General features: G+C 42.6%; 1 protein-coding gene across 5 annotated transcripts in view; it reads left to right on the forward strand.

Annotated features, from left to right (window-relative positions):
- The window catches only part of LOC144524678 (mitogen-activated protein kinase kinase kinase kinase 4), a 92,195-nt gene that overhangs the window by 12,036 nt on the left and 56,496 nt on the right, over positions 1-23,663 (forward strand). For all 5 annotated transcript variants that reach the window (XM_078261103.1, XM_078261105.1, XM_078261104.1 and 2 more), the window contains exons 3-12: positions 2,307-2,363; positions 9,473-9,598; positions 9,869-9,979; positions 12,234-12,324; positions 12,486-12,616; positions 15,517-15,571; positions 15,791-15,869; positions 17,310-17,482; positions 22,056-22,128; positions 23,263-23,386. In XM_078261103.1, coding sequence (XP_078117229.1) covers positions 2,307-2,363; positions 9,473-9,598; positions 9,869-9,979; positions 12,234-12,324; positions 12,486-12,616; positions 15,517-15,571; positions 15,791-15,869; positions 17,310-17,482; positions 22,056-22,128; positions 23,263-23,386 — 1,020 coding nt within the window. The remainder of the gene's footprint in view (positions 1-2,306; positions 2,364-9,472; positions 9,599-9,868; positions 9,980-12,233; positions 12,325-12,485; positions 12,617-15,516; positions 15,572-15,790; positions 15,870-17,309; positions 17,483-22,055; positions 22,129-23,262; positions 23,387-23,663) is intronic.

Genomic DNA, 23,663 nt, shown 5'->3' on the forward strand with positions numbered 1-23,663 from the left:
CGTAATACCACAATATGACAAGAAGTGTTGTCCTTTCCTGGTTTTAAAGGCTGCATTACAGTAAAGTGATGTACTTTCGTGAACTTACCAGACAGTTCTAGCTGTTCTATGATTTGCCTTTACCCACTTAGCCATTATATCCACATTACATTTTTTCCCCCATATCGCCCAGCTCTAGTCCTCACTCTTTAATCACTTCTATTACTTTATCACTTTTTAATGGACACCCTGCATCTAATCAGAATCAATATTTACCCAGACCATGGTATAAAAGAGACCTTTTTTTTGTTAAACGAAACGCACCATGTACACCCATTTACACATAAGGTGTTCCCAAGGATACTGTATCTTCTGTGCCCACCAACACCCCAAGTCATTCTTCATATTGTCAGACATATTTCAGCGTTAGCCCAGCCTCCCTTAAAGTGCCCATATTATGCTTTTTGGCTTTTCCCCTTTCCTTTATTGTGTTGTATATAATTTATTTTTTGTGCACGTTATAGGTTTACAAAGTGAAAAAGCCCAAAGGGACTTACCATCTCCAACAGAAAACACTGTTCACAAACTGCTCTATTGTAGTCCAGCCTTTACTTCCGTGACGAACGTGCGTCACTTTATAACACGCGTTATAATGCTCGCCTAGCTGCTAGCGTGGCACGCCCTCATACTCTGCAACTGACAAGCTAGCAGTACTTACTGAGCATGTGCAACTCCCAACAAAGATGGTACAGAAGTGCGATGCCTCACTCTGTAGCTAAAACAGAGAGCTCAACACACAGTACACCAAAAATATGGTGTTTTTTTTTAAATTGAAACCATGTAAACCTATTCTGGTACAACCTCTAAATACAATTATGAACCTGAAAATGAGCATAATATGAGCACTTTAAAATATGGAACGCCTCTGCTGATGTCAGAAGGAAATGAGCATTTGCGGTACCATCATCTTTTGATTAGTTGGCTAACTCTCTTTGCATTACTTGCCAACCAAAATGCTTCAGCTAGCGATGCAGTGATGAAACGGTGTGCAGTACAGTATAGAGAGCCGTGCTCATGCCATCTAGTGCAGCTCAGCCCAGTGTCAGTCACCCCATTATAATCAAAGAGGGAAGCGGACTTACTGGGAACGTAGACCACTTCACACGCTGCTACAAAATAAGAATCACGGTAACAATATGAACACATGCAGCTGGGTTAGGACTGATGTGTTGAAACTGCTGACTTGAATTCTTGGAAACTCCTAATGACTTCTCTGATGTCGACATACTTGATCTAGACACACCGGTTTCAACACCCTGCTATCATCCATGGCCTACTAATATAATGCAGAAATTGGTCCTGTGGGGAATATTTCTTTGGAAGGGAATACAGAGTGTTTCTAAGGTTTTATCTGCAAAGCAAATGAAACCCAAATAAAGGCAAATATTAAGACTGTAGTGTTTGTTTTCAAGCTCTCCATCCATCTCTGTCTCGCAGCTTTTCTCTGATTCTCTGCGTCTCTGTCTGTATTAGCTGACTGACTGAGTATAGTGAGATCTGTCATTCCCTCCATCTATTTCAGACACACACACACACACTCAGAACCCTGTCATACATCACAGCTTAAAGGCTTATAGAGTAGCTACTCTAGTATCTTGTCAGCTTTCTGACTCATGACAAGATTTTCAATTTTCCCCTTCTCACCTGACTGCACTTTACAGCTCTGGCTCTCTGTGCTGGCGTGCTCCCTCTCTCATCTTGCCCCCTGCCATGTTGTGCTGCCTCCTCATGAGAAAATGAGTGTGTGCGTGTGTACAGTTACAGTTGCTGGGCTGATTATAGTTGTGATTTTTAACATCAACACTAATTGATCTGGGCCACCAATGTTTGGTGTTTCTGAATTGTAATATGTGACATTTTGATCTGCACGTTGTTCCCGTCAACATTACTTTCAGAGACCTGTTCTATAAAGAATATTGCCGTGAGCTTCCCAGTGTGTGATGATTCACTTTTGGTTTCATATTTGATTTTTAAATCTGGAGTCGTGAATCCTTTTTTTTAAATTTTTTTTAATTTTTTATTTTTGGTGTAATCTAGTTGATCCAGGCTGCAGTAAAGAGCCAGAGGTCAGCTCCCTCTGCAGAGTTTTGTCCACAATTTCACCCAAATTAGCTTTTTGCATAAAACTGATACCACACATTGAGCGCCTGGCGTTTTAATCGCGGAGCGCTTGTCTGCCTTTTACTGGTGTAAAAAAAAAAAAAAATCTTTTGTTACGTTGTTTTAAGTCTGTTGTGATCTTGACTTTTTCTTCATGTATTCACTAGGGTCGTCATGTCAAGACAGGCCAACTGGCAGCTATCAAAGTCATGGAAGTCACAGAGGTAAGAGTGCATTACGTTACTCACTATTCTCCTCTCTATCTCCACCCACCGTTTCTTCCTTCCTCTTTCTCTTTCACATCTTTGGTGACAAGAATGTAAATGTACAATTTCGAAGAAACCGCATTGCCAGAGCCATCGGATAATCATGCTGTCAATGTACATTTTACACACATGATCCACACGGGAGAGTATTAACGCAAGCTGACCTGGTCTTATTGCACGTAGAAGGACATTTTACCCAGATCCTTGTACATCGGCATTTCCCATGGGCTTTAATGTTCATACATCATTCATTACCATGTTCATGGGTCCTCAAAATGTCTGGGGAAAAAATGGGGGCATTCCACTGATTTTACACATGGACAGTTTATTCGTCATGAGGAGTACGACTCAGCCTGTGAAAACAGTTGTCTTGTAATATGTTCTGTGGCTCTGGAGGCAGCATTCCAAAGTTCCAAAGGATTGGGCTTGAAGCTTAGAATGCATAAAAGAGAGCCTGCATCATGAACTGTCGTGGGGTGTGAAAGAAACTGGCATTTGGGAGGCAGGGCTTCTAATGAAAGACACTATCAAATTGAATGATGGGACATGTAGGATCCAGTGTTTTTGGACTTTGACCCATTGGAGGGACTCACAGTCAGGATATCTCTGCCTCTGCTGCCTCTGATTTTGACCTTCTCTTTTAAACTGTCCCTTGTGAGTTCCCGAACTTTCTGGAAATGCAACACCAAATCACTGGAGTACTCCTTTTTTAAAATTGCATTTTTGTTTCTGATCTAGATCTGCCCTCTGTCTAAATCCATTCTCCTGTATCCTCCCTGTGCAGGAAAATATACAAGCACTAAAAAAAGGGAAGAAATAGAATTTTGCCGTTCGTTATGCATCTGTGATGTAGAAGGCCGACAATTCAAGCGCACTTGCTGACGTCCTTTGGTTTTAAAAGTTGGAATGGTTTGACAAGCTTAAAGTAGTGATTCCACCAAACGGATTATTACATAATAGGCAAGACACAAATGAACCTCCAGTACCTGTAAAAACATTTCACAAGACAATGATTATGTTTTTGTAGGATCTGCTGGCTCAATATCGCAGTATGTTCAAGCACATGTAAAAAAAAACAAAAAAAACAAAAAAAAAAAACGAAGGGAGGGTAATCAACAGAGCCATAAAATATCAGATGAAAAGAGAGGGAGGAAAAGAGTGAAGAGAGAGAAAGGGAGACCGTCACTACCCGATGTGAGTCGAGTGCAGATGTGAGTTGCGCACGCGTCACTTTGCGACTTCACGCAGATCTGTTGTGCTGTTAGCCACAGAATAATGAGATAGGTACATTACATAGCAGTCATTTATTATTTAGCGTAAGGCATCACATTTTCACGGCATGATCCCTGATCTATCCCTCAGTTCTAGATTAGAGGCTGAACTAGCCTACAAGAACCTGCTAACGAGAGACTTCTGTAATGTCAATACAATAAAAATGAACCTACATAACGAAGTTCCAGCACTGCTGGCTACAAGTTAGCAATCAACAACAAAATGCTGGAGGCAGCAAAAAAAACAAAAAAAACACCGCTGGCTAAACTATTTAAAAGTGGCGGGTCTGTTCAGGACACCCCCGTCTGTCGCTAGCAGTGATGACGCAGTCTGCAGGTTTTCACGTCACCTTTTGGTATCGCCTCAGCTCGCTTGGAACCTCGACGGAGGTGGTACTAAAAGAAGTACCTGTTGGCAGGTACCAGCGACTTATTTTCATAATGGAAAACCAAAAAAGGTGAGTAGAGGCGAGTCGAGCAGGTACCATGTAATGGAGAAACGCCATTAGCCTGTTTGTTTTAAGGCACCACGAGCAGCTAACAGAGTTGTTTGAAACCTTCCTCTCTAGTTCTATTTCTGTTGTATTGCAGCTTTTCTTTCTTTTAAGTGACATCCCTAAAAAAGAGAAGACAGAACGCAAGAAATTATTTGATGGAGTTATTTCCTTTAAACAATTTGCCTTAGAAACCAATGAAACCATATCGCAGCATTTGCAGGTGTGGCGAAAACATTTAAACACCTATTGTTGGACTAAATTAGTCGTTTTTTTGCAGTTTGTCTCTCGGTTGTCTTTTCCCCAATTCAATTTTCTCTCTCTCCGCTCACACAGGTAGATTAAGCGTTGGAACTTTTACAACCCCGCCCCTCCCCTATACACACACACACACACACACACACACACACACACACACTAAAAAAACATAGACACACACACACACACACACACACACACACTAAAAAACATAGACACACAGCGGAGGATCACAGACAAATCTACTTTAATATACCTCTAGCCTGACAAAATTCAATTACATGAAATGGTCTCTTCATTCTTACAGTTCTGAGTCCCACCAATATTTCAGTTTTGACCCAGAAGTAGGTTTTTTTATTAGATTATGGGGGAATATCCCTGATATTAAAGTTCAGTTAACTTTTAAGCCACAATCTTGGATAGTTCTGGTGATATAAAATATTAATAAAACTCATCGTACTGCAAATCAATTTCAGGATGGAAAAAAAGTTCTTTCTGATGCTGTATTTTGAATTCCAGTGGCAACAGTTATATATGTATTACGGATTACACCTTTCACTCCTAGTTTGGGTCTCAACAGGGAGTTGACCTGACTCTGTGTGCGCTACGTCGTGGACTTACAGCTGTACGAGGGAACACCTGGAGAGGTGTGGAGGTTTTATTGAACATTGCTGGTGGTTTACAGATATAGAGCACCAGGGCCAGCAGAATGGGGTCAAAGGTTGCAGTAAGCGCTTTTTGAACTCAACTACCAAACAAATACAAGTGCTAATTATCTTACATTAGCATTCTAACATGGCAACTTAAATGGTAAACATTATACCTGCTAAACATGCTAGCATTGTTATTGTAAGTGTAAGAGCCAATTAGTGCCCTTGATATAAATGGGAACCAATCTTTGGTTCCTCAGGTGCAACCCGGAAGCACATACAGTTTTTGCACGCACACACCAACACCACAACACTACACAGGCATACATACAAGCAGTGATTTGTGCGGAAACCCAACTAAGATCATGGAAATAAATGGAACCAATGGTTTTAATTGCAAATATGACTTGGACTTTCATTGATCAAAAAGGTAAAAAAGTGCGTCAATTACTTAGGGCTGCACAATTAATCAAATTTTAATTTTAATCGAGCGATATTTAAAATGCATAGAACGCTTTGTATCAAAGTTTTTTTTTTTTGCAAAGCCAATCTAGCGCTCCGTAAACCTCCATGAGCCAATCAGAGTTGTTCCCTGCACCGCGCAGCTTAGTTTCTAGATGTAGACAGTCACAGAGGACAGAGTAACGTGAGGGAAATTCCACAACAGATAGCAGTCGGTCATAAGGCTATAAACTATATTAACAAAGAAACCCAAAAAATATCTAACGTAGCAGAGGGCGAGGCCAAGGGGCTCATCAACCATTGTGTGGAAGCATTTTGGGTTCAAGGCAAGTGACACAAAACAAGAACAGGTCATATGCAAAGAGTGCCGTAAAGTTGCTATGGCGCCACAAAGCAACACAACGAACCTCTTTAACAACTTAAAAAAACCACCGTAAAGTTCAATACGATCAATGTATGAGGGCCAAGAAATGCGTTGCAAAGACTAATCATCCCACAAAATCAAGTAGGGGTGTTAGAAAAAATCGATGCACTTGAGCGATATTTTATTTTTGCAATACTGTATCGATTTTCAAAAAGGCGACATCGATTTTATTTTTATTTTATTTTTTTATAAACGTTCAAAAATATTCATATAAGACAGTGGTTCACGTTGATGTTGTGTTTAAACCCCCTACCGCTAGATGGCTATGCTGAGACGCACCACTAGTGTCCTTGCCTAACAGTCCCTAGCAGTGCCTGACTTTTTGCTAGAAGCTAACAATGTAGCTATGGCTGAACTTTGGCCTACTTTAGCATATAAACATTAGCTCACTAAGAACCTGTGAACCACAATCCCAAACTGGTTTGATTTTCTGTGTACTGAATTGTTTACCTAAAGTAAACTTCTTTGAGTTTTATGCACATCGTCTTTTTTTAAATATTAGTTTTTCTAAAATTATACTTAAAAAAAAAATCCCAATATATCGCCTTACGCACAGTATCGAAATATATTGCAATATATTGAATCGTGACCCATGTATCGTGATACGTATCGTATCGCCAGATTCTTGCCAATACACAGCCCTAACATCAACTCAGGCATCCATCGAAGCGAAGGCTCTTTACCGCATCACCATACCCATCCACCTCCCAAAGACACAGTGAAATAACGAATGCCGTCACATTTCATTTGGCGAAAGACACGTGCCCAATAAACACGGGGACAAACGAAGGCTTCAAATTCTTGGTCGACACTCTGGATAAACGATACGTGGTCCCCTCGCGCAATTATTTTTCCAAGGTGGCACTCCCTGCGATGTACAGAAGACGCACGGTACAATGCAAGTTTATATTTTGCTTCCTAAAATATAGTTACACAATGGAAAATTGTGCCCTGTTGAAGTGTTGCTACATTTTCTTTGTTTTCTTTATTTTTCTTTATTCTTTAAGGAGATACAACTGAATTTTGGTGAATAAGAGGACCTAATTTATTTCGATGCACATGTTTGTACATTAGCGGGAATGTAGCACAATATGGATGTGAAAGCAGTTATAATTAGCCTATGTGACAATAAAATAGTTTTGGTTAAAATCAACAAATAATCGTGATAATTAATCGTGATCTCAGTATTGATCAAAATAATCGTGATTATCATTTTGGCCATAATCGTGCAGCCCTACAACTACTCTGCCCGTGGAACGGCAACTTAGGGGCTTAAAGCTTGGGCTTAGCCTCTACGGTGCGGATGTTAGCTTGTTTGTGCTAGCATTTAGTTCAAACCACCGCCTCACAGAGCTGCTAGCATGGCTGTCGACTCTTATTGTTGTTTAAGCAAAAAATGCCAAACATTGGTAGGATTGACTGACTGCTTTTATTTGTTTAATGTGAAAGGAAACGGAATATCTTTTGGGTTTTGGACGTAGTCGGACAAAGCTAGCAATTTGAAGACGTCATGTTGGGCTGTAGGGGGTTGTGATGGTCATTTTTCACCATTTCTTCCATTTTGTAGACCAAATAATGAATTGAGTGACTGAAAAAAGCACGTTTGTAGTAGTGGTTTGAGTAGTTTATGTGCAGTTTCTATTGTTAAGAAAATATGCATTACAAACTGTTCAGACTATACAGTATACTTCGCCACACATCTCCTTATTGCAGAACTGGGAACGCACTGGTTTCTTTCCTGTTGATGGTATTTTCGGTCTTCTGTGTTGCAGACAAACTTTTTAGCAGGAAATGCTTGGCTATTATCTCTACACACACACACACACACACACACACACACACACACACACACACACACACACACACACACACACAGTGCAGACACACCGAGTGCAGACACAGGCAGGAGGCTTTCAGATGGAGGTGAAAGTTCAAACTCTGCCTTGTCATTTTCTCCCCTCCTGTCCTGTGGAGATTTAAAGGAGGTCAGTGACTGGGAGAAGCTCTCTTTTGTTTCCTCTTCACTGATTAACAGCCACATCCAGCTCCACCTCTCCTCTTCTCCTCCAGTGCAGATTTAGGGGTTCAGTGAATTGAAGAAGTCACAAGTCATGTCCCGGGATTTACAGCGGGAAAACAAAAAAAACCGCCGCACTCTGTTCTCTTCTGTGGTGCTTGGGTCTCATAACACACTGACCAACCTGAGTTGTTTTGTCGAGACATGGCAGTAGTTGAATTAAGGTCAAATGGCTTTGTGAAAGGCCATTTTGAAGTTGGACAACAGTCTGATTGGAGATGCTGTCTGTCTGGACGTGTACGTGTTTATGTTGTGTGGGCTCTGTGGAGATGGAAAGGTTTCACGAACTCTCAACCTCTGTAGATGAACCTCAGCGTAAGCATGATAAAGTGTGTCCTATTTCTAGTTTTAATGTAATTCTCAAAGGATGAAAAAGCAGGAAGTGAGGATGAGCCTCTACGGGAGTAACTCCCAAAGCAGAAGTGTGACACACTATGTAGAAAAATGACACACGTACTCTGTTGTGAGTTCTATTTAAGATGTTACTGGGAAAGCAGTGTTTCTTTTTAGGATTTTTTTTTTTTTTTCAGCAGTGGGGGCAGGTCTGTCCTAACTTGTTTCTTTTCTCTTTTTTTTTGGTGGCGCTGTTCCTTTTAATAGACTCGGAAGAAAGCGAACTTTTTGACAATTAACTACATCAACGCAACAGTATGTGGAGTTAAACTACAGGTTGACCCAATAACCTCAGAATAGTTCTACTTGTTGTTACATTGCAATGGGGGTGCATTATGTCGGCAGGATCATTTAAAAGGCAACCGCGACTACATTGTGCGTCTGCCCTATTTCTGATACCATGGCGGCATAAATTTTTGCCGTGGTGGACCGCCACTACAAAGTCAACATAGAGGAAACACTGGGGGAAAGAGCTGGAGAGTAATCCCAACCAGGGCTGGGTATCGTTCGATACCGCTACCGATGCCAATACCGTGACTTCGATACCGGTTCCTAAATTTTATAAAACAACAAAAAAAAAATGACAACATTACACATTACAGCACACATCCTTTTATTTATTATTCAGCTCCTACTGCAGTACATGAGCCCGTCTCTGTGTAACGTAGAGGTTTTCCTGCGTGTCTCTGCGACGTGTAACGTTACGCAGCCTATCGCCAGCATTACTAGATCTTGGTAGAAGCATGCTGCATGCTGACTGGCTCTCTGACGCTGACGAGAGCTACTCCTATGGTATTTGAAATTGGGTATCGAATGACGAGGCATTTTTCGATACTCGATACTTCATGGGCATTTCGGTCGGTGCCTAAAAAGTATCGATTTCGGTACCCAGCCCTAATCCCAGCAGAGAAACATGTCTTCTTTCAAACGAGCTTGACTACTTTTAAATGCCCATCAAACTACTCTTGACATTGATGTTTTCATCACCCACATATACTGCACATGTAGTTTGATTTCTGCTGTATCTGTTCTGTTTAGGAAGAAGAAGAGGAGATCAAACTGGAGATCAACATGTTGAAGAGTTATTCCCACCATAGAAACATCGCTACTTACTATGGAGCTTTTATTAAGAAAGGTCCTGCTGGACAGGACCACCAACTCTGGGTTTGTAAACTACTGTATCTGTTATTGCCATTAAGTTATTAAGATTGAAGAAATTATTATTTCTTTTTGTATTAAATATCTGCTACCCTTCTGGGTTTTTTTTTCTGAAATAATCATATGTTTCTGTCTCATTATGTGTATTCTTTCAAGGTCATTCCCATAATAATAATAATAATAATAATAATAATAATAATAATAATATAATAATAATCATCACAGTTGTTTTGGCTGGTACCTGTGTGCCTGACGTTTCTGTATGCGTCCACGTAGTTGGTGATGGAGTACTGCGGAGCCGGCTCTGTCACAGACTTGGTGAAGAAGACCAAGGGCAACTGTCTGAAGGAGGACTGGATAGCTTACATCTGCCGAGAGGTGCTCAGGGTAAGGTTTTTATTTTTGATTTCAGTTAAGGGAAACATGAAAACGCATCACACGACCCGTAACCCCAGCCTCCCCTAGTCTATATCCACGACGTTCCACTTCCGGGATTGTTCAGGTGCCGCCGGAAATTCTGCCAGATGTCCCTATTTTCGGCCGGATGTCCGTCACCTTCCTCTGTCTCTGTGTTGGCGTTCTAAACTCCGGTGGATTTCTGAGGACTATGGTTAACTGCTCCTCAGATCTCTGCAGGGTAAATCCAGACAGCTAGCTAGACTATCTGTCCAATCTGAGTTTTCTGTCGCACGACTAAAACAGCTTTTGAACGTACACGCGTTCCACCAAAACAAGTTCCTTCCCCGAGGCTATTTAGCAGAGGCACCGTGTGGAGCTTAGCACCGCCCGTGACAATTGCGATTGGTTTAAAGACATGCCGATAAACCAGAGCGCGTTTTTTTTCTCCCGTCCCGGAATGCTGTGTGGACCAGTTAGACCCTCCTCCGCAGCGCTGTGGAGCAAGGTCTGGCAATGCGAGACTACCACTCCCCCAACCCATCACAACAACATCACACACACAAGTCTTTGATAAATTGTAAAAAGGGTGTTCATATCACATAAAAGTCCTCAATCTTCCCTTTTGCCAGAGATGTCAGTTTTTCTACTGCCAGATTAGAAGACCTCTCTTTTATCCATTGATAGGTGCTCAGGGTAAGGTTGACGTAAACACACGCCTACCACAAAACACATACGCACTATACAGCTGCACTTGTGTAGCAGACCCAACAGGGGAACTTTGTTTCTGAGGTGTTGTTGTGGAAGAGGCCCTTTTTAGTGCTGGTGAAAACAGAGGTAGTAATTTGCCAAACTAAAGGCTGGCTGAGTTGCTGTGTAAGAAACAAGATGCTACTTTTAGTGTCGGATCCTTTGCCAAAACATCAAAGCGAAGAAGCCAAACTGCCGGCGTTACCTCTTTATGCCCAGGGATCAGTATCTCTCTCATGTTTTCCCACTGTGACTCCGAGGGAATACTTGATTTTTGTTTTCATTCATATACTTAAAAGGCCAGTTTAAAACGCGTCTGTAAGATGTTATGGTTATCATTATGAGAGATCACAAGGTCCTGAGAAAGAATGTTTTACCCCGCTCTCTGCGTTGTGTGTCGTTTGTGGCTCTAGTAACAAACCTACACATACACAAACCGAATTATCAACTGGGTTCCAACATCTCTGTCCTGGATGCTGGCATTATCAAGAAGAGAATGAAAAGTGAAATGATTTCTTTCTTTTTTTCTCTTTTTTTTTCTTATTTTATTTTTAACGCAAGGCGCTCTGGACTGTCGCCAGTGTTTTCCCTGCTGCTGTCAGCCATGCCGTCTCTTCATTGTTCCAACATCCCAGTGCACACACACACGCGCACGCACGCAGACGCTCGGCAAAGCATGGTGAAGTCATTGTCTGAAATAAGACTCACTTCCTTTTGTTTATTTAACCTCCTTTTGAAGAAGCGAGAGCCCAAACACGCACGCACACAGACGCGCACACTTTCAAACTGTGCCACTGATTGGTAGCCTGTGCTACTGCTCTGCTACACTCTGCTACCTAAAGCAAGGTTATTTAGTGGGGGGGGGGGGGGGGGGATCGATTCACATATGTATCGTGATTTATACATTTGTTGCAATGATTTTTAAAATCGATTCTTTCCCCCCCAGAGTTGATGATTTTTATTTATTTGTTTTTACCAATGATTCACCTTCAACTATTTTACTGTTTATACGGTGCCGCCAACGGCGACTACATCATATCCGTTTCCAGCAAAACAGACTGAAAGCAGAAAAGGCAGAAAACGCATGTTGTGTACTTCTTTACAAATGAAATAAATGTCAGACTGACATGTGATTTGTTTTTTTGTTAAAGAAGGAGAAGAAAGTCGCAATTCTCGATATTAGAATCGCAGTAGAATACAAATTGCATCGGCACCAATGTATCGTGAAAGAATCCAATCGGGACAAAGGCAGATCTTCCCAGCCCGTATATTTAGAATTTGCCTGGAAGGGAAAAGCAGGGCAACCAACTCTAGAAAAGAAGAAGAAGAAGAAAAGAAAGAAAATCTACTCTTTGTCCGTTTATTCCTTTTTTTAAAAATAAACCCATAATGCTTCTCCTCTTTCAAAGGAATGCTTGCGACTTGGTATTTATAGTGCTAGTGGCCATCTGACTGTGTATCTATGTGTTCATGTGGGTGTATATTTGTCTTCCAGGGTCTTTCCCATCTCCACTCCCATCATGTGATTCACAGAGACATTAAGGGACAAAATGTTTTGCTCACAGAGAATGCTGAAGTCAAACTGGGTATGACACAGCGACACATGCACTGTGGTTATTCAAGCACATCCGCATGCCTCCAGGCAAGGCTGTGGAGCAATCGCACGCAGTCATTCACGCATGCATAAATCGCACAGCCGCCAAAACACCTCATGAAGATGCAAAAATTGTGGTTGTTTTTGTTTCAGTTGACTTTGGAGTGTCGGCACAGCTGGATAAGACGATCGGTCGACGGAACACCTTCATCGGTACTCCCTATTGGATGGCTCCGGAGGTCATAGCCTGTGACGAGAATCCAGAGGCCACATATGACTACAGGGTACTCAATTACTCAATTCCGGCCAACTTTAAGCACCTTTTCATCATCATCTTTTATCTTTTTGAATGTGTATAGACAGAGCACATTTAAGTCCCGGGAAGGTGTATTGCGCGATGGTGCCTCCTTGTCAATTCCGTCTGCTAGCAAACAGCAAAGAAATGCCTATAAGCTGCTGTGCAGTGATATCCCCTACCAACAATGTAAAGAACCCAGAACTAAAGTTTTTCTAAGCTGCCGACCCGAAAAGCTCAGCTTCTATGAAGACGCAAGGGGATACCGACGTGAGGAATCGGCAGGAAGAATGGGAAGACTGTGGGATCCTGACCTAACGTCATGTCCGACGTTACATGTTTGAGCTTAACTTACACACACATAGTTGGCCTAAAACTGACATTTGGATATTTGACTTGGTAACAAAGTGCTTGCTGCGAACATAACGTTGAAAGTTTCGTTGCTCTGTCTCTATAGGGAAGGTATCCCAACAGGAAACTGGAAAGCCTTCAAACGTTCAATAGAACTGTGAAAGATATTGTCCTTTAGTATAAGCTACTGTAATGCAGGCAGGCAGGTTGTCTGAAGGTGAAAACTAAGAAATATAAATGGTAATGTAGGCATTAACCAAACACATACAAAAACAAATACATAGAACAGACAGCCGAGATTGGGATGAACTAAACAAAGGCCCCGTTTCATTTCGAGGGTCTTATACCTGGATTCAAATCCAATGTGACTGAATATACTTTGTTTGCGCACACACTGTCTGCAGAGCCAGGGGCAGCAGCTTCAGTCGTACATCAGTGTTTACACCAGATGTGTTCAGGCACAGTATCGAGTGTAGGTCAGCCGCCTTTTTGCGTTCCTCAGACCTCAACACACAATCACTGGAGCTACGAGCATAAAACTCAAGAAAATAGACACGAAGCGTGAAAAAGCTGACAGAGTGAGAGTCAGAGTGAGCACATTGGCCAGCTGTTATAGCCCGGACGTCCCCGGTGAACTAGATCAGCTGACGACCCTCCCATGTCGGCCCATTTCCTGCTGAGGTTGGCCAGCCTCCAAAGCAGTCACACAAATCCAAAAGAAGCGCAGATCACAAAGCTGATCGCAATCCCTCTTGGTTTTTTCCCGGGCTACATGCAAATCAGGTTCGGCCCTACTTCAGTCCAAAGGGTGGTGGTCATGCACCCACAGCTGTTTGGTAGCTGCCAGAAGAAGAAGAATGTAGGGATGTCCCGATCGGATCGGGAAGTATCAGTTTGGAGCTGATAAGGGCATTTTTTCAAAATATTATTTTTTCAGGGCTTTTCCGCCTTTAATGGACAGGACAGCTAGGTGAGAAAGGGGGGAGAGAGAGGGCAGAAGACATGCAGGAAATCGTCACAGGTCGGACTCAAATCCTGGACCTCTGCTGCGTCGAGGCATAAACCTCTATGTATATGTGCGCCTGCCTTACCACTGAACCAACCCGGCCACGATAAGGGCATTTTTTAACTGATCGGGGATCGGCAGTCACCCCGATCCCCTTACTCCGATCATATCTGTCAGTAAATTTGACACCTTTCTAAGTAGAGGTTGATTTTTTTATGCGAGTTTACTAAAATGGTAGCTGCACTAAGTTAAATGTAATTAAGCTGAAGGCATCTTTTAGTTGCTTTTTTTCTTTGTGTTTTTTTTTGTAAACAAAAAAGCAGCGTGCAGCTCTATTATCCAGGCAAATACAAGTATCGGATCGGGACTCGGCAGATATTCAATATTTTAAAAAAATCGGATCGAGATCGGGGGCCCTAGAAGAACGTATGCCCTTTATCAGTTTAGTTACAGCAGTTACGGTTTAGCTTGAAGGCTAGCTACAGTAACAGCAATCCACAAACGCATGGATGAATCTCGTTGATGAACTGCAAGCGGGGAAAAAAAGCTGCGCTCGTCTTTCAAGTCGAGTCAACTGTATTGTCAATTCTGCAATGTGTGCCAGACACAAGATAAGACACAAGATAAGTTATATATACAATACAGTAATACATTCTAAATAGTGCAAATGTAAGGCAAAATCAAACGGTACAGAAAAATTGCTGTTGCTTTAATGAGACCGAGAGGCTGACTACGTTAACATGCACATCATATTCCGGTTTTTGCCCTTTATTCAGAAAAAAAATGATATTCCGACTAAGCTGTTTACGCGGCTAATGAAAGTGAATATTCCACTCATATTCCCGTTTACATGTAGCCGTGCAAAATACGATTTTTTTCTTCAAAGTTTTCCAGCGGTGGCGGACTTGTTGGACCGTGCCAACACAGCGTCCCTCTTTTCATTCCTTCAACCAGCTTCTGGAAAAGGTCGGCGTAGCGATGTGTGCACATATCCAAAAACCTGTTGTTATCCAGGTCTTTGATCAGGTTTAAAAGTAGCTGTGTTTCTCCTTCTTATCGGGTCTGCAGCCTGGCAAACTGTTGGCTGGTTGGTTTGTATACAGCAACCATAGCAACGCACAGAGCTGACCGTAAGCCGTAAACAGTCAAACTTCATCCTAACTTTTGACCAAAAACGTTCCCGTTCCCTGTTGCTGACTAGATCTATTGGAGACATCCTCAAATGGAATCTCCGCTAACTGTATGCTCTTCTGGAAGTAATTAGACATCGACTTATAAAATCCAGTGCATCATTGAAAGGAATCCACTGATTCTTTGATTCTTTTGTCAAATGCCAGACGTTTGGCTCGAATTCTTGGAAATTGTTTGTGTAATTCCTGGACCTGTGCTCTCACACACTATGCACAGACTGATTTACTGTTTGAATATAAAGGGGAGATCCAAAGTTTACAGGAAATGAACTGAACTGGAGCTTACGTTTTGTGCGTGCACCACACGTCTTAACCCTTTTTCCTTTTTCCTCTCGTTCTCAGAGTGACCTCTGGTCCTTAGGCATCACTGCTTTAGAGATGGCTGAAGGAGCCCCTCGTAAGTTAGGAATGCACTCACGCATACACACATTGTTGACTGAGACCGTTTTGTTTTTCTGTACATGTATTTACACTCTGGATTCATTTTCCCCTCCCTTTTAACGGTTCCTGTCCCCATCTGGTCCTCTCTGTTACTCACTACCTTCCCACACACACACACACACACGCGCACACACACACACTATTTCCCTCTCTTAATCTCTATCTTTGTTTGCAGCGCTGTGTGACATGCATCCAATGAGAGCGCTGTTTTTGATTCCACGAAACCCTCCACCCAAACTTAAATCAAAAAAATGGTAAGCCCGTGAGAACACACTCACGCACTCAGTGATTCACACACACACACACACACACACACACACACACACACACGAAAACAGGGCTTGAAAGTGGTCTTTGTTGTGGGTTTCATGCATCACACAATCAGACAAACACTATCTCAACACTTTCTTCCCACGATGAAACTGCAAACTCAGTCGCTGGCATGTCCAGGCATGTTCCTTAGGCGACAAGATAACAACCTGTAATACACATGGCCTTGGCTTTATTAGAATGGACACGGTGGTGTTGCTGCCATTTTTTAATCTCAATCAGAGTTATTATGAACCCCTCCCCAGCTCTCTTTCCCCTCTTCTCCTCCTCTCCTGTCATCCTGTCTCCCTCTCTTCCATATATAATGGATAAGCTCTTCAGATTGAACTGGTGGTTGTACCCGGGATGTCTTTTCATTCACTATTAATGTAAACAGAAGCACTGGGTCGTAGGGCAGCTTTTAATAGCTCCGATGGGTACCAGTGCTCTCTAGTCCTTTTACCTCAGGCCCTCCCGCAGGCGACGCACACCCCCCAAAAACTAAGCAGCAACGCATATCCCTTCCCTGTTTCCTGTGCGTTCAGAGCACAGACAACCCACCTCTTGAATTTTAGGAGTGTTCCAGTATGCAGATATTTCCTGAGTAAAACGTTATCAACATTTTTGACAGGATATTTCCTTGATAACATTTCAACAAGTGAGTACTAGCTTGCACACGCTAGGTGAGTTTCTAAACAACTATTTAAGAGTTTTTTTTGGCATGTTTTAGAGGCTGTCATTTATTAAATTATGCTTGACTAATGAGCCTGCTGGTTTTTGTATCGGTCTGTTACATTTCACTGTCTCTTTTCATTTCATATCGACTGCGTATTGATTTACACATGATCTTGCTCCACATTTTTGTGTTTTGAGTTCTCACTGCCATTGGCAGCTTAGAATATTTAAATTTGGATTCCAGAACTAAGAATCAGGGGTGTAAGAAAAAATTAACAAAACAAATGAACTGTTTACCTAAAGTAAAGTTCTTTTGACTTTTATGCACATCATGTCTTTTTTAGATATTAGTTTATCTAAAATTATACTTTAAAAAAGTCCCAATATATCGCCTTACGCACAGTATCGAAGTATATTGCAACATACTGAATCGTGACCCATGTATCGTGATACGTATCGTATCGCCAGATTCTTGCCAATGCACAGCCCTAGTAAGAATGGTGTTAATAACTGAGCAGGCTAACTAAGGTGTGTGGACAACATGTAACCTATACCTGAATTAATTAAAGAAGCCATTACATTTGCATGTATTAGGGCACATTAAACCGATTTTATATAGTGCAGGTTTTTACAACGATCTCTTTCACGCTAACGTGGTTTGTTTTCCCTTTCGCCCTCTTTCTTTGGCTGTCTCCTTGTGTCTCTGGCAGGTCGAAGCGTTTCTTGTCGTTTGCCGACAGTTGTCTGATCAAGAACCATCTGCATCGGCCCGCCACGGACACGCTGCTGAGGCACGCTTTCATCAGAGATCTGGCTAATGAGAGACAAGTTCGCATCATGCTCAAAGATCACCTGGACAGGACCAGGAAGAAAAGGGAGAAAGGTGAGGAGAAACAGATATATACCAGTAACAGACGTGTGAAGGGATAAGGCAATGAGGCAGAGATAGATGGAAGGATGGCTAGAGGGACTAACGTGTATGGTAGCTGGATGAATGCACTGAACATTAAATGCAGTCAGCTAGTATAGTTGCTGTTTTAATTTTATTAAGACCAAAACCTGAACTGGGATTTCCTGAGTTCTTTTACTCCATTCTTCACAGCAGCAAAACTGACTGACTCAAAGTGACTCCAGCGAGTCAGTAATAATTCATTCTTGTATTTTAATGCTGAATTCTCCAGCTGATGTGCTTATGTACTGTAGGATGACTTACAGTGACCCCCCCCCCCCCCCCCAAAAAAAACTCATTTCTGGGTTCTCCTACTTCATAAAAAACATGAAATCAAGGACAGGGTTAACTTTTTCTGCTACAGGGGAGACACTTTGTTTCTCTCACTATGCCTCTAGAGTCTGTACTCGCTCCGAAGCCAATCGTTGTCTCTCTCTCACTCGCTCTACCACACACACACACACACACACACACACACACACGCACACGCGCCGGACCTGCTATTAAATCGACGCACACACCAACACACGAGTATAAACTTCAGGCCACTTACCTAGACTACGGCGAAAACTCTGCGTGGAGCCTCCGCACAACCATAAATCAAAGGAGAGACTAAAGTATGCTTTTTATTTACTTCGAATCACAGGGTGGTCCAGCAAGAACTGCGTTAAAAACCCAAGAGGCATTCAAGCAGACATAAGTGAACACATACTTTCACAATTTCAAATCAAGACATAGTTTTGAATGTAGAACACATACACACAAACGCTAATCGTAAAGCCAAACCCCACAGGGGGTTGACTCCATGAGACACACAAGGAGAACTGCGTGCAGGACCCCCGTGCCGATTTAACGCGGGCGTTAATTTATTCTCTGCCCTGCATTGTTCGAACTAACTTTTGGAATTCTTCGGAAGAGTAATGAATTTTCAGAACGTTTTACAAGTAGGCCACTTCACAAAATAGAGGTTGCTTTACGTCTCACTAATTCACTGCAGTAGGTGGGTTTCAGGCCGCTTGTAGTGGAATACGAACCATCACACCACACTTGAGCTGAGAGAGTGCGCCAGCTGCACTGACGGCACAGCAGCTGCTCCTCTCAGGCTGTTAAAAACACGGTGTTTCTGCTCATTTATAGCATGCTCTGTATGGAAATGTTTCATTAGGTTGCTAGTGTTACCCAGAATTTACACAGCTTATTTTGCATATGTTATACCGGGAACCCAGTATTATAAGACCTAAACCTGTCCACTGTTACTGCAATGCACTGAAACATAAAAAGAAAGTTTCAGGCACGAAAGCACTGATTTAGTTATGCAGGTTTTTTAAGGTGAATTTTTCTATATATGCGTATGATTGCACCTCTAAAAATGCAAAACACTCCCGCTAGTTGGACAACAGGTTTCCCCTCTTGTGCCAATTTGAGCTGTACCAGTTATGCCAGATATTTTAATTGAGTTGAACACAGAGGAATGGTGACTGCGAGACGGCCAGACAAAAAAAAGAAAGAAAGAAAAAAAGAAAGAATTATACCCTGGATGAGTTGCATGTGCTGAATATGTGATGGCAGTCATACTGTGAGAAACAGAGTTAGGGGAGGGGAATTTATGAATTTGCTCCTCCTTTGTTCACATGTTGATATTCAAGCAGTGCGAGAAATCCTCGCATTGTCCATTAGGTTTACCTATCTTCATTTGGGAAAGACGGACAGGGCAGAGGGACGGGAGACAGAAAGGGACAGTGATAACAACAGAGAGAGAGAGACAGAAACAGACCAGAGAGAGAGAGAGAGAGAGAGAGAGAGAGAGAGAAGCTGAGAGGGGAAGGAAGGAGGAAACAGAATGGCCATCTGGTTCTAATCTTCTGTTAGCTTATAAAAACACACTAATGACTGGTAGACTTTCTGCATGCTGTGTGTGTGTGTGTCTCAGAGCAATGTGTTCAAGACCACATTTGTGTGTGCGTGTGCGTGCCCCTATGCTCATCCAGAGTAATGAAATGCCGGTAGTCTAAGTGCGTGTGGGAAAAGTCACTGCTGCAGAAAGAAACCCCAACGCTCCGGACATGATGCAAAAAGGATGTGTCATTTTCAGCATACCCAAGAGTGTAGTTTGGCTAACGATGGTCTACAGTATGTTTTGGAAGATGAATCACTCGCACACGCAAAAGAAGAGGCCTACTTCTCAGTCAGCAAAAGTGGCATTAACCCTCAAATTGCTCTGCTCTCCGGCAGCTTTGGCCCAGAGAGACGCAGGACGAGCCAAAAACTTTCAAACCTGACATCACAGCAACGGAGCAGAGATTTCCTCTGTCCATTGCAAAAGCAGACTTTGTCAGTCTTCCGCCTTCTTTTTTTTTTCTGGCTTGAACAAGCCCACCTTTCAGCGTGTTAATGGCAACATATGGCGTGTCAAGTGAATGTTCCGAGTTCGCCCAAGCTACTTTCACACCATATGTTGGCCAAATGTTGTTATGCTAAGCTGGCTGGCCCATCTTCCTGGCCTTTGGACAATAAGCCCGCTGGAACAGCGTTGGCCTGGGCAGTGATTTAGGGTTAGAAAGACTCTCAGAAACACTTTTCCAATCCACAGTCCAAACTATTAGGTCTAATAATATACATTATCATAGAAAAAAAACCCTAAAACACTAGACTAGACACTAAATCACATGTGTCATGGCTCCCATGTTGGGAGGCACATGTAAAAGAGAGCGACAACCTTTTTTTGGTGAATGCATTGGGGCAGAATTGAGATGATTCAGCATTGCTGTTTTCGAACCCCATGGTGTAACAACTCTCTCCCATATGTCTTCCACTAAACAAGACTCTCATTTACTTTCTTGTTGCCCAAGTTTGCCCACACTCCACTTTTGTGTGGCTTCGATAATGACAAAAATTGCTACTGGCAGTAGATGACAAAGGAACGAGACGGCAGGCATGGAGGAATGTTTAATCAAACCGTGGCTGCCTCAGAAAGCCAGAGACGCAGTACTGTGCGCCGGAGGAGAATACCCACACCAGTGCAAACACAGAGGCCTTCACTCCAAACACCACCCACATGACCATACCTCAAAACACTGAACGCATCATTTTACGGTAGATGGCCCACTAGGTTCACACTCAGACATGTTAACATGGACGGCAGAATGAAGTGGAACACATTCCACCAGTGCTCTGCAGCTGCTGTGTTTAGGATGCCTACTGTCACAGATCCTCTCACATTTAGCTTTAAGGGCTGCAACTCAACTTCATTATTGATTCATCTGTTGGTTATTTTCACGATTGATCAATTAGTCTGTTAAAATAGTGTCACATCTTCCATGGAGAGTCCATGGGGATGTCTTAGGGCGTTTTCACACCTACCTCATTTGGTCCGGACTTTCGGACTTTTCAGTTTGGTCCGAACCAAAATTGCAGGTGAGAAAGGTGCCCAAGGACCACGGTTCAGATCTAAAGACCACATTTTGGTCCGATCAAAAGAGGCGGTCTCGGTCCGGACCAAACTGAACCATGGTTTGGTTCGTTTGCAGTATGAAAACACTTTTTGGATGGTTCGGACTTTCGGACCAATTACAGGAAGCTCTGGCAGGCTCTCATCGTTGGAAGCTGGGGAAGACTGGGGAAGCTCCTTAAGGAATAGCTCAGTGCTTACGTGTATGTGAGAGAGAGAGACGGTGAATCCGCTCAGAACAGACAGCTGTCGGCTATCAGAGCAGAGAATACATCCGCAGTTTACTTGTTAAGTGGTAGTAAATGTACAGCGTAGGTTTCAGTTTTGTCTCTGAATAAATGCTGCAGCTCCTCAAACCCCAAGTAAAGTTCCCGTGTCTCGCACAAAAATAGCCGCCAAAAACTCTTGACAGAGAGAGGCTACGAGAGGACTGGGAAGTCCGTCTACAAACCAATCAGTTACAACTGTCGGGAGACGCAGCGCACATATGTGATGACGACAGGACGTAGATTTGTCACGGATAGTTCTTTAGTGCGCTTGCGGAACTGCAGTGTGAAACCAAAACTTTCCGGATCAAATGTATACAATGTAACAAAAACGTGACCCTTGGTTCGGACCTTGATTCGGACTTTCAGGTGTAAAAAAACGGTCTGGTTTTGTCTGACCGGTCCAAACCCCAAAGATACTTATAGTTCAAAATACTACGAAGCAAAGAAAAGCCTTTTAAATAACCTCATTAACGATGAAAACGATTACCACAATAGTTTCCAATTAATGTGCTTTGGATCGAATAATCGATTTAAGCGACTAATCATGTTGCTACGGGTACAAATAAAGTAACCTGAACCTACTTATTTCAGCTCCAATAGAAGAAGAAAAAATGGGCAGTAAATTATTAAGTTTCCATTGCTTTGCATTTCCATTGTAAATTATTAACTTTCCATCGCAATCAGTTGCCATCTTGGGTTTTAATGACCTGATATTACTAAATAAATTACTTATCTCTCTCTCTCTCTCTCTCTCTCTCTCTCTCTCTCTCTCTCTCTCTCTCACTCTCAGAGGGTCCAGAGTATGAGTACAGTGGCAGTGAAGAAGACGATGACGAGGTGACAGAGGAGGAAGGAGAGCCCAGGTAAAAGCGTGTGATGAAAGACCCACCCGTGTGCAGCAACGTATGTGGTATCAAGCACACGCGGTCAATGACTCCAGGCCAACATGCAGACAGTGTCTCAGAAATGTGTGAAAATGTATCCTCGCCAATCAGCATCATCATCAGTGCTTATCGGTAGATTAACACTCACGTCATTATCAACTCTCCCGCTGCTTAACCCTTGTGTTGTCCTCGGGTCAAATTTGCCCCGTTTTCAAAGTTGTTATATCAGAAAATATGGGTTTTCTTTGAACCAAAATGCCCAAAAATAACATGGATGCATGGATGATCTTTGCGCGTAAAATGAATGATTACTTTTATTGAATTTTGGGTGTTTTATTCAATTTTATAAACCTGTTTAAGTGGTTTTAAAACCGTATCATGACTAAACTTTGACATAAACCAGTCTGTGATTCACTCAACATCCTTTGATCTTAACTATTAGGCAAAATAATTCATAATTTCTGCTTTTTTAACTCAAACATTAGGTAAAATGTCATATAAATTAGGTTTATTGACCATGAATTTAAAAATACAATTTTGAAAAAAGTGACAAAAAAAGTGTCGGAAGCATAAAAAAAGAAACCTCGACAAAATGTGAACATCGACAACTTCTCAGTCCCTCCCCCCTTTCTGCTAAAGCCCAAAACGGTGTCCTAAGCCCCTCCCCCCACAAGGGAGAATGAATGTGTGTGCATGAGCAGTGATTGACACGCAGTTAGACACCCCCCCTGGCCCTGATTGGTGCATCTGAACAGGGAGCTGTGGATTTTTTGAATGACCTGCTTCATGTAGTTCTACTCTAAGTCTTACCTACTGCACCTTTTAAGTGCTCCTCACACGCACACTTAGTGGATCACGTGTGTGTGTGTGTGTGTGTGTGTGTGTGTGTGTGTGTGTGTGGGGACCGATGCACTAGCCTCCCTGCTGTCCCTGGACATCCAACAGCAGATGGCACTAGGAGCTGAGCACTTTCCTAGGATGAGCTTAAAGTGTGTGTCTGTGTGTGGAGCTGTGCCCATGGCCATCTCATTGCTGAATTCACAGCGCTTTAGTACATAGCAGTCGCCGTTCTTTCCGCTTAACGCCGTTTTCCTCCCTCCCTTTCTCTTTCAGCTCCATCGTGAACGTTCCTGGCGAGTGGACGCTGAGACGGGAGTTTCTCCGTTTGCAGACGGAGGATCGTGAAGGGGACAGAGAGGGGGGCCACGGGGGAGCTGGGGGTCAACAGCGACAACAGGTAGGCGTCGAGGTCCTGTGCAACCCTTTTCCACGTTCGTTCATAATAAGCAGTATATTTGCAATCCTGGTGATGACGACATCAGTCAAGTGTGTGTATCCGTGGATAATTGATAAATTGTTTCAAGCTAGAATGTCAAACCTACGCTGGTTTCTCCATTGAGAGGATTTCCTGTTCTTAGTTTTGTTTTTGTTTGTGTCAAATGTGTCAGTAAATCTTTGGGTTTTTGGACAAAACAAGCGAATCAAAGACCACGCCATGAGGTCTCTCAGAAGTT

The sequence above is a fragment of the Sander vitreus genome, chromosome 10 (genome assembly GCF_031162955.1).
Source record: "Sander vitreus isolate 19-12246 chromosome 10, sanVit1, whole genome shotgun sequence".
NCBI classification, from domain to species: Eukaryota; Metazoa; Chordata; class Actinopteri; order Perciformes; family Percidae; genus Sander; species Sander vitreus.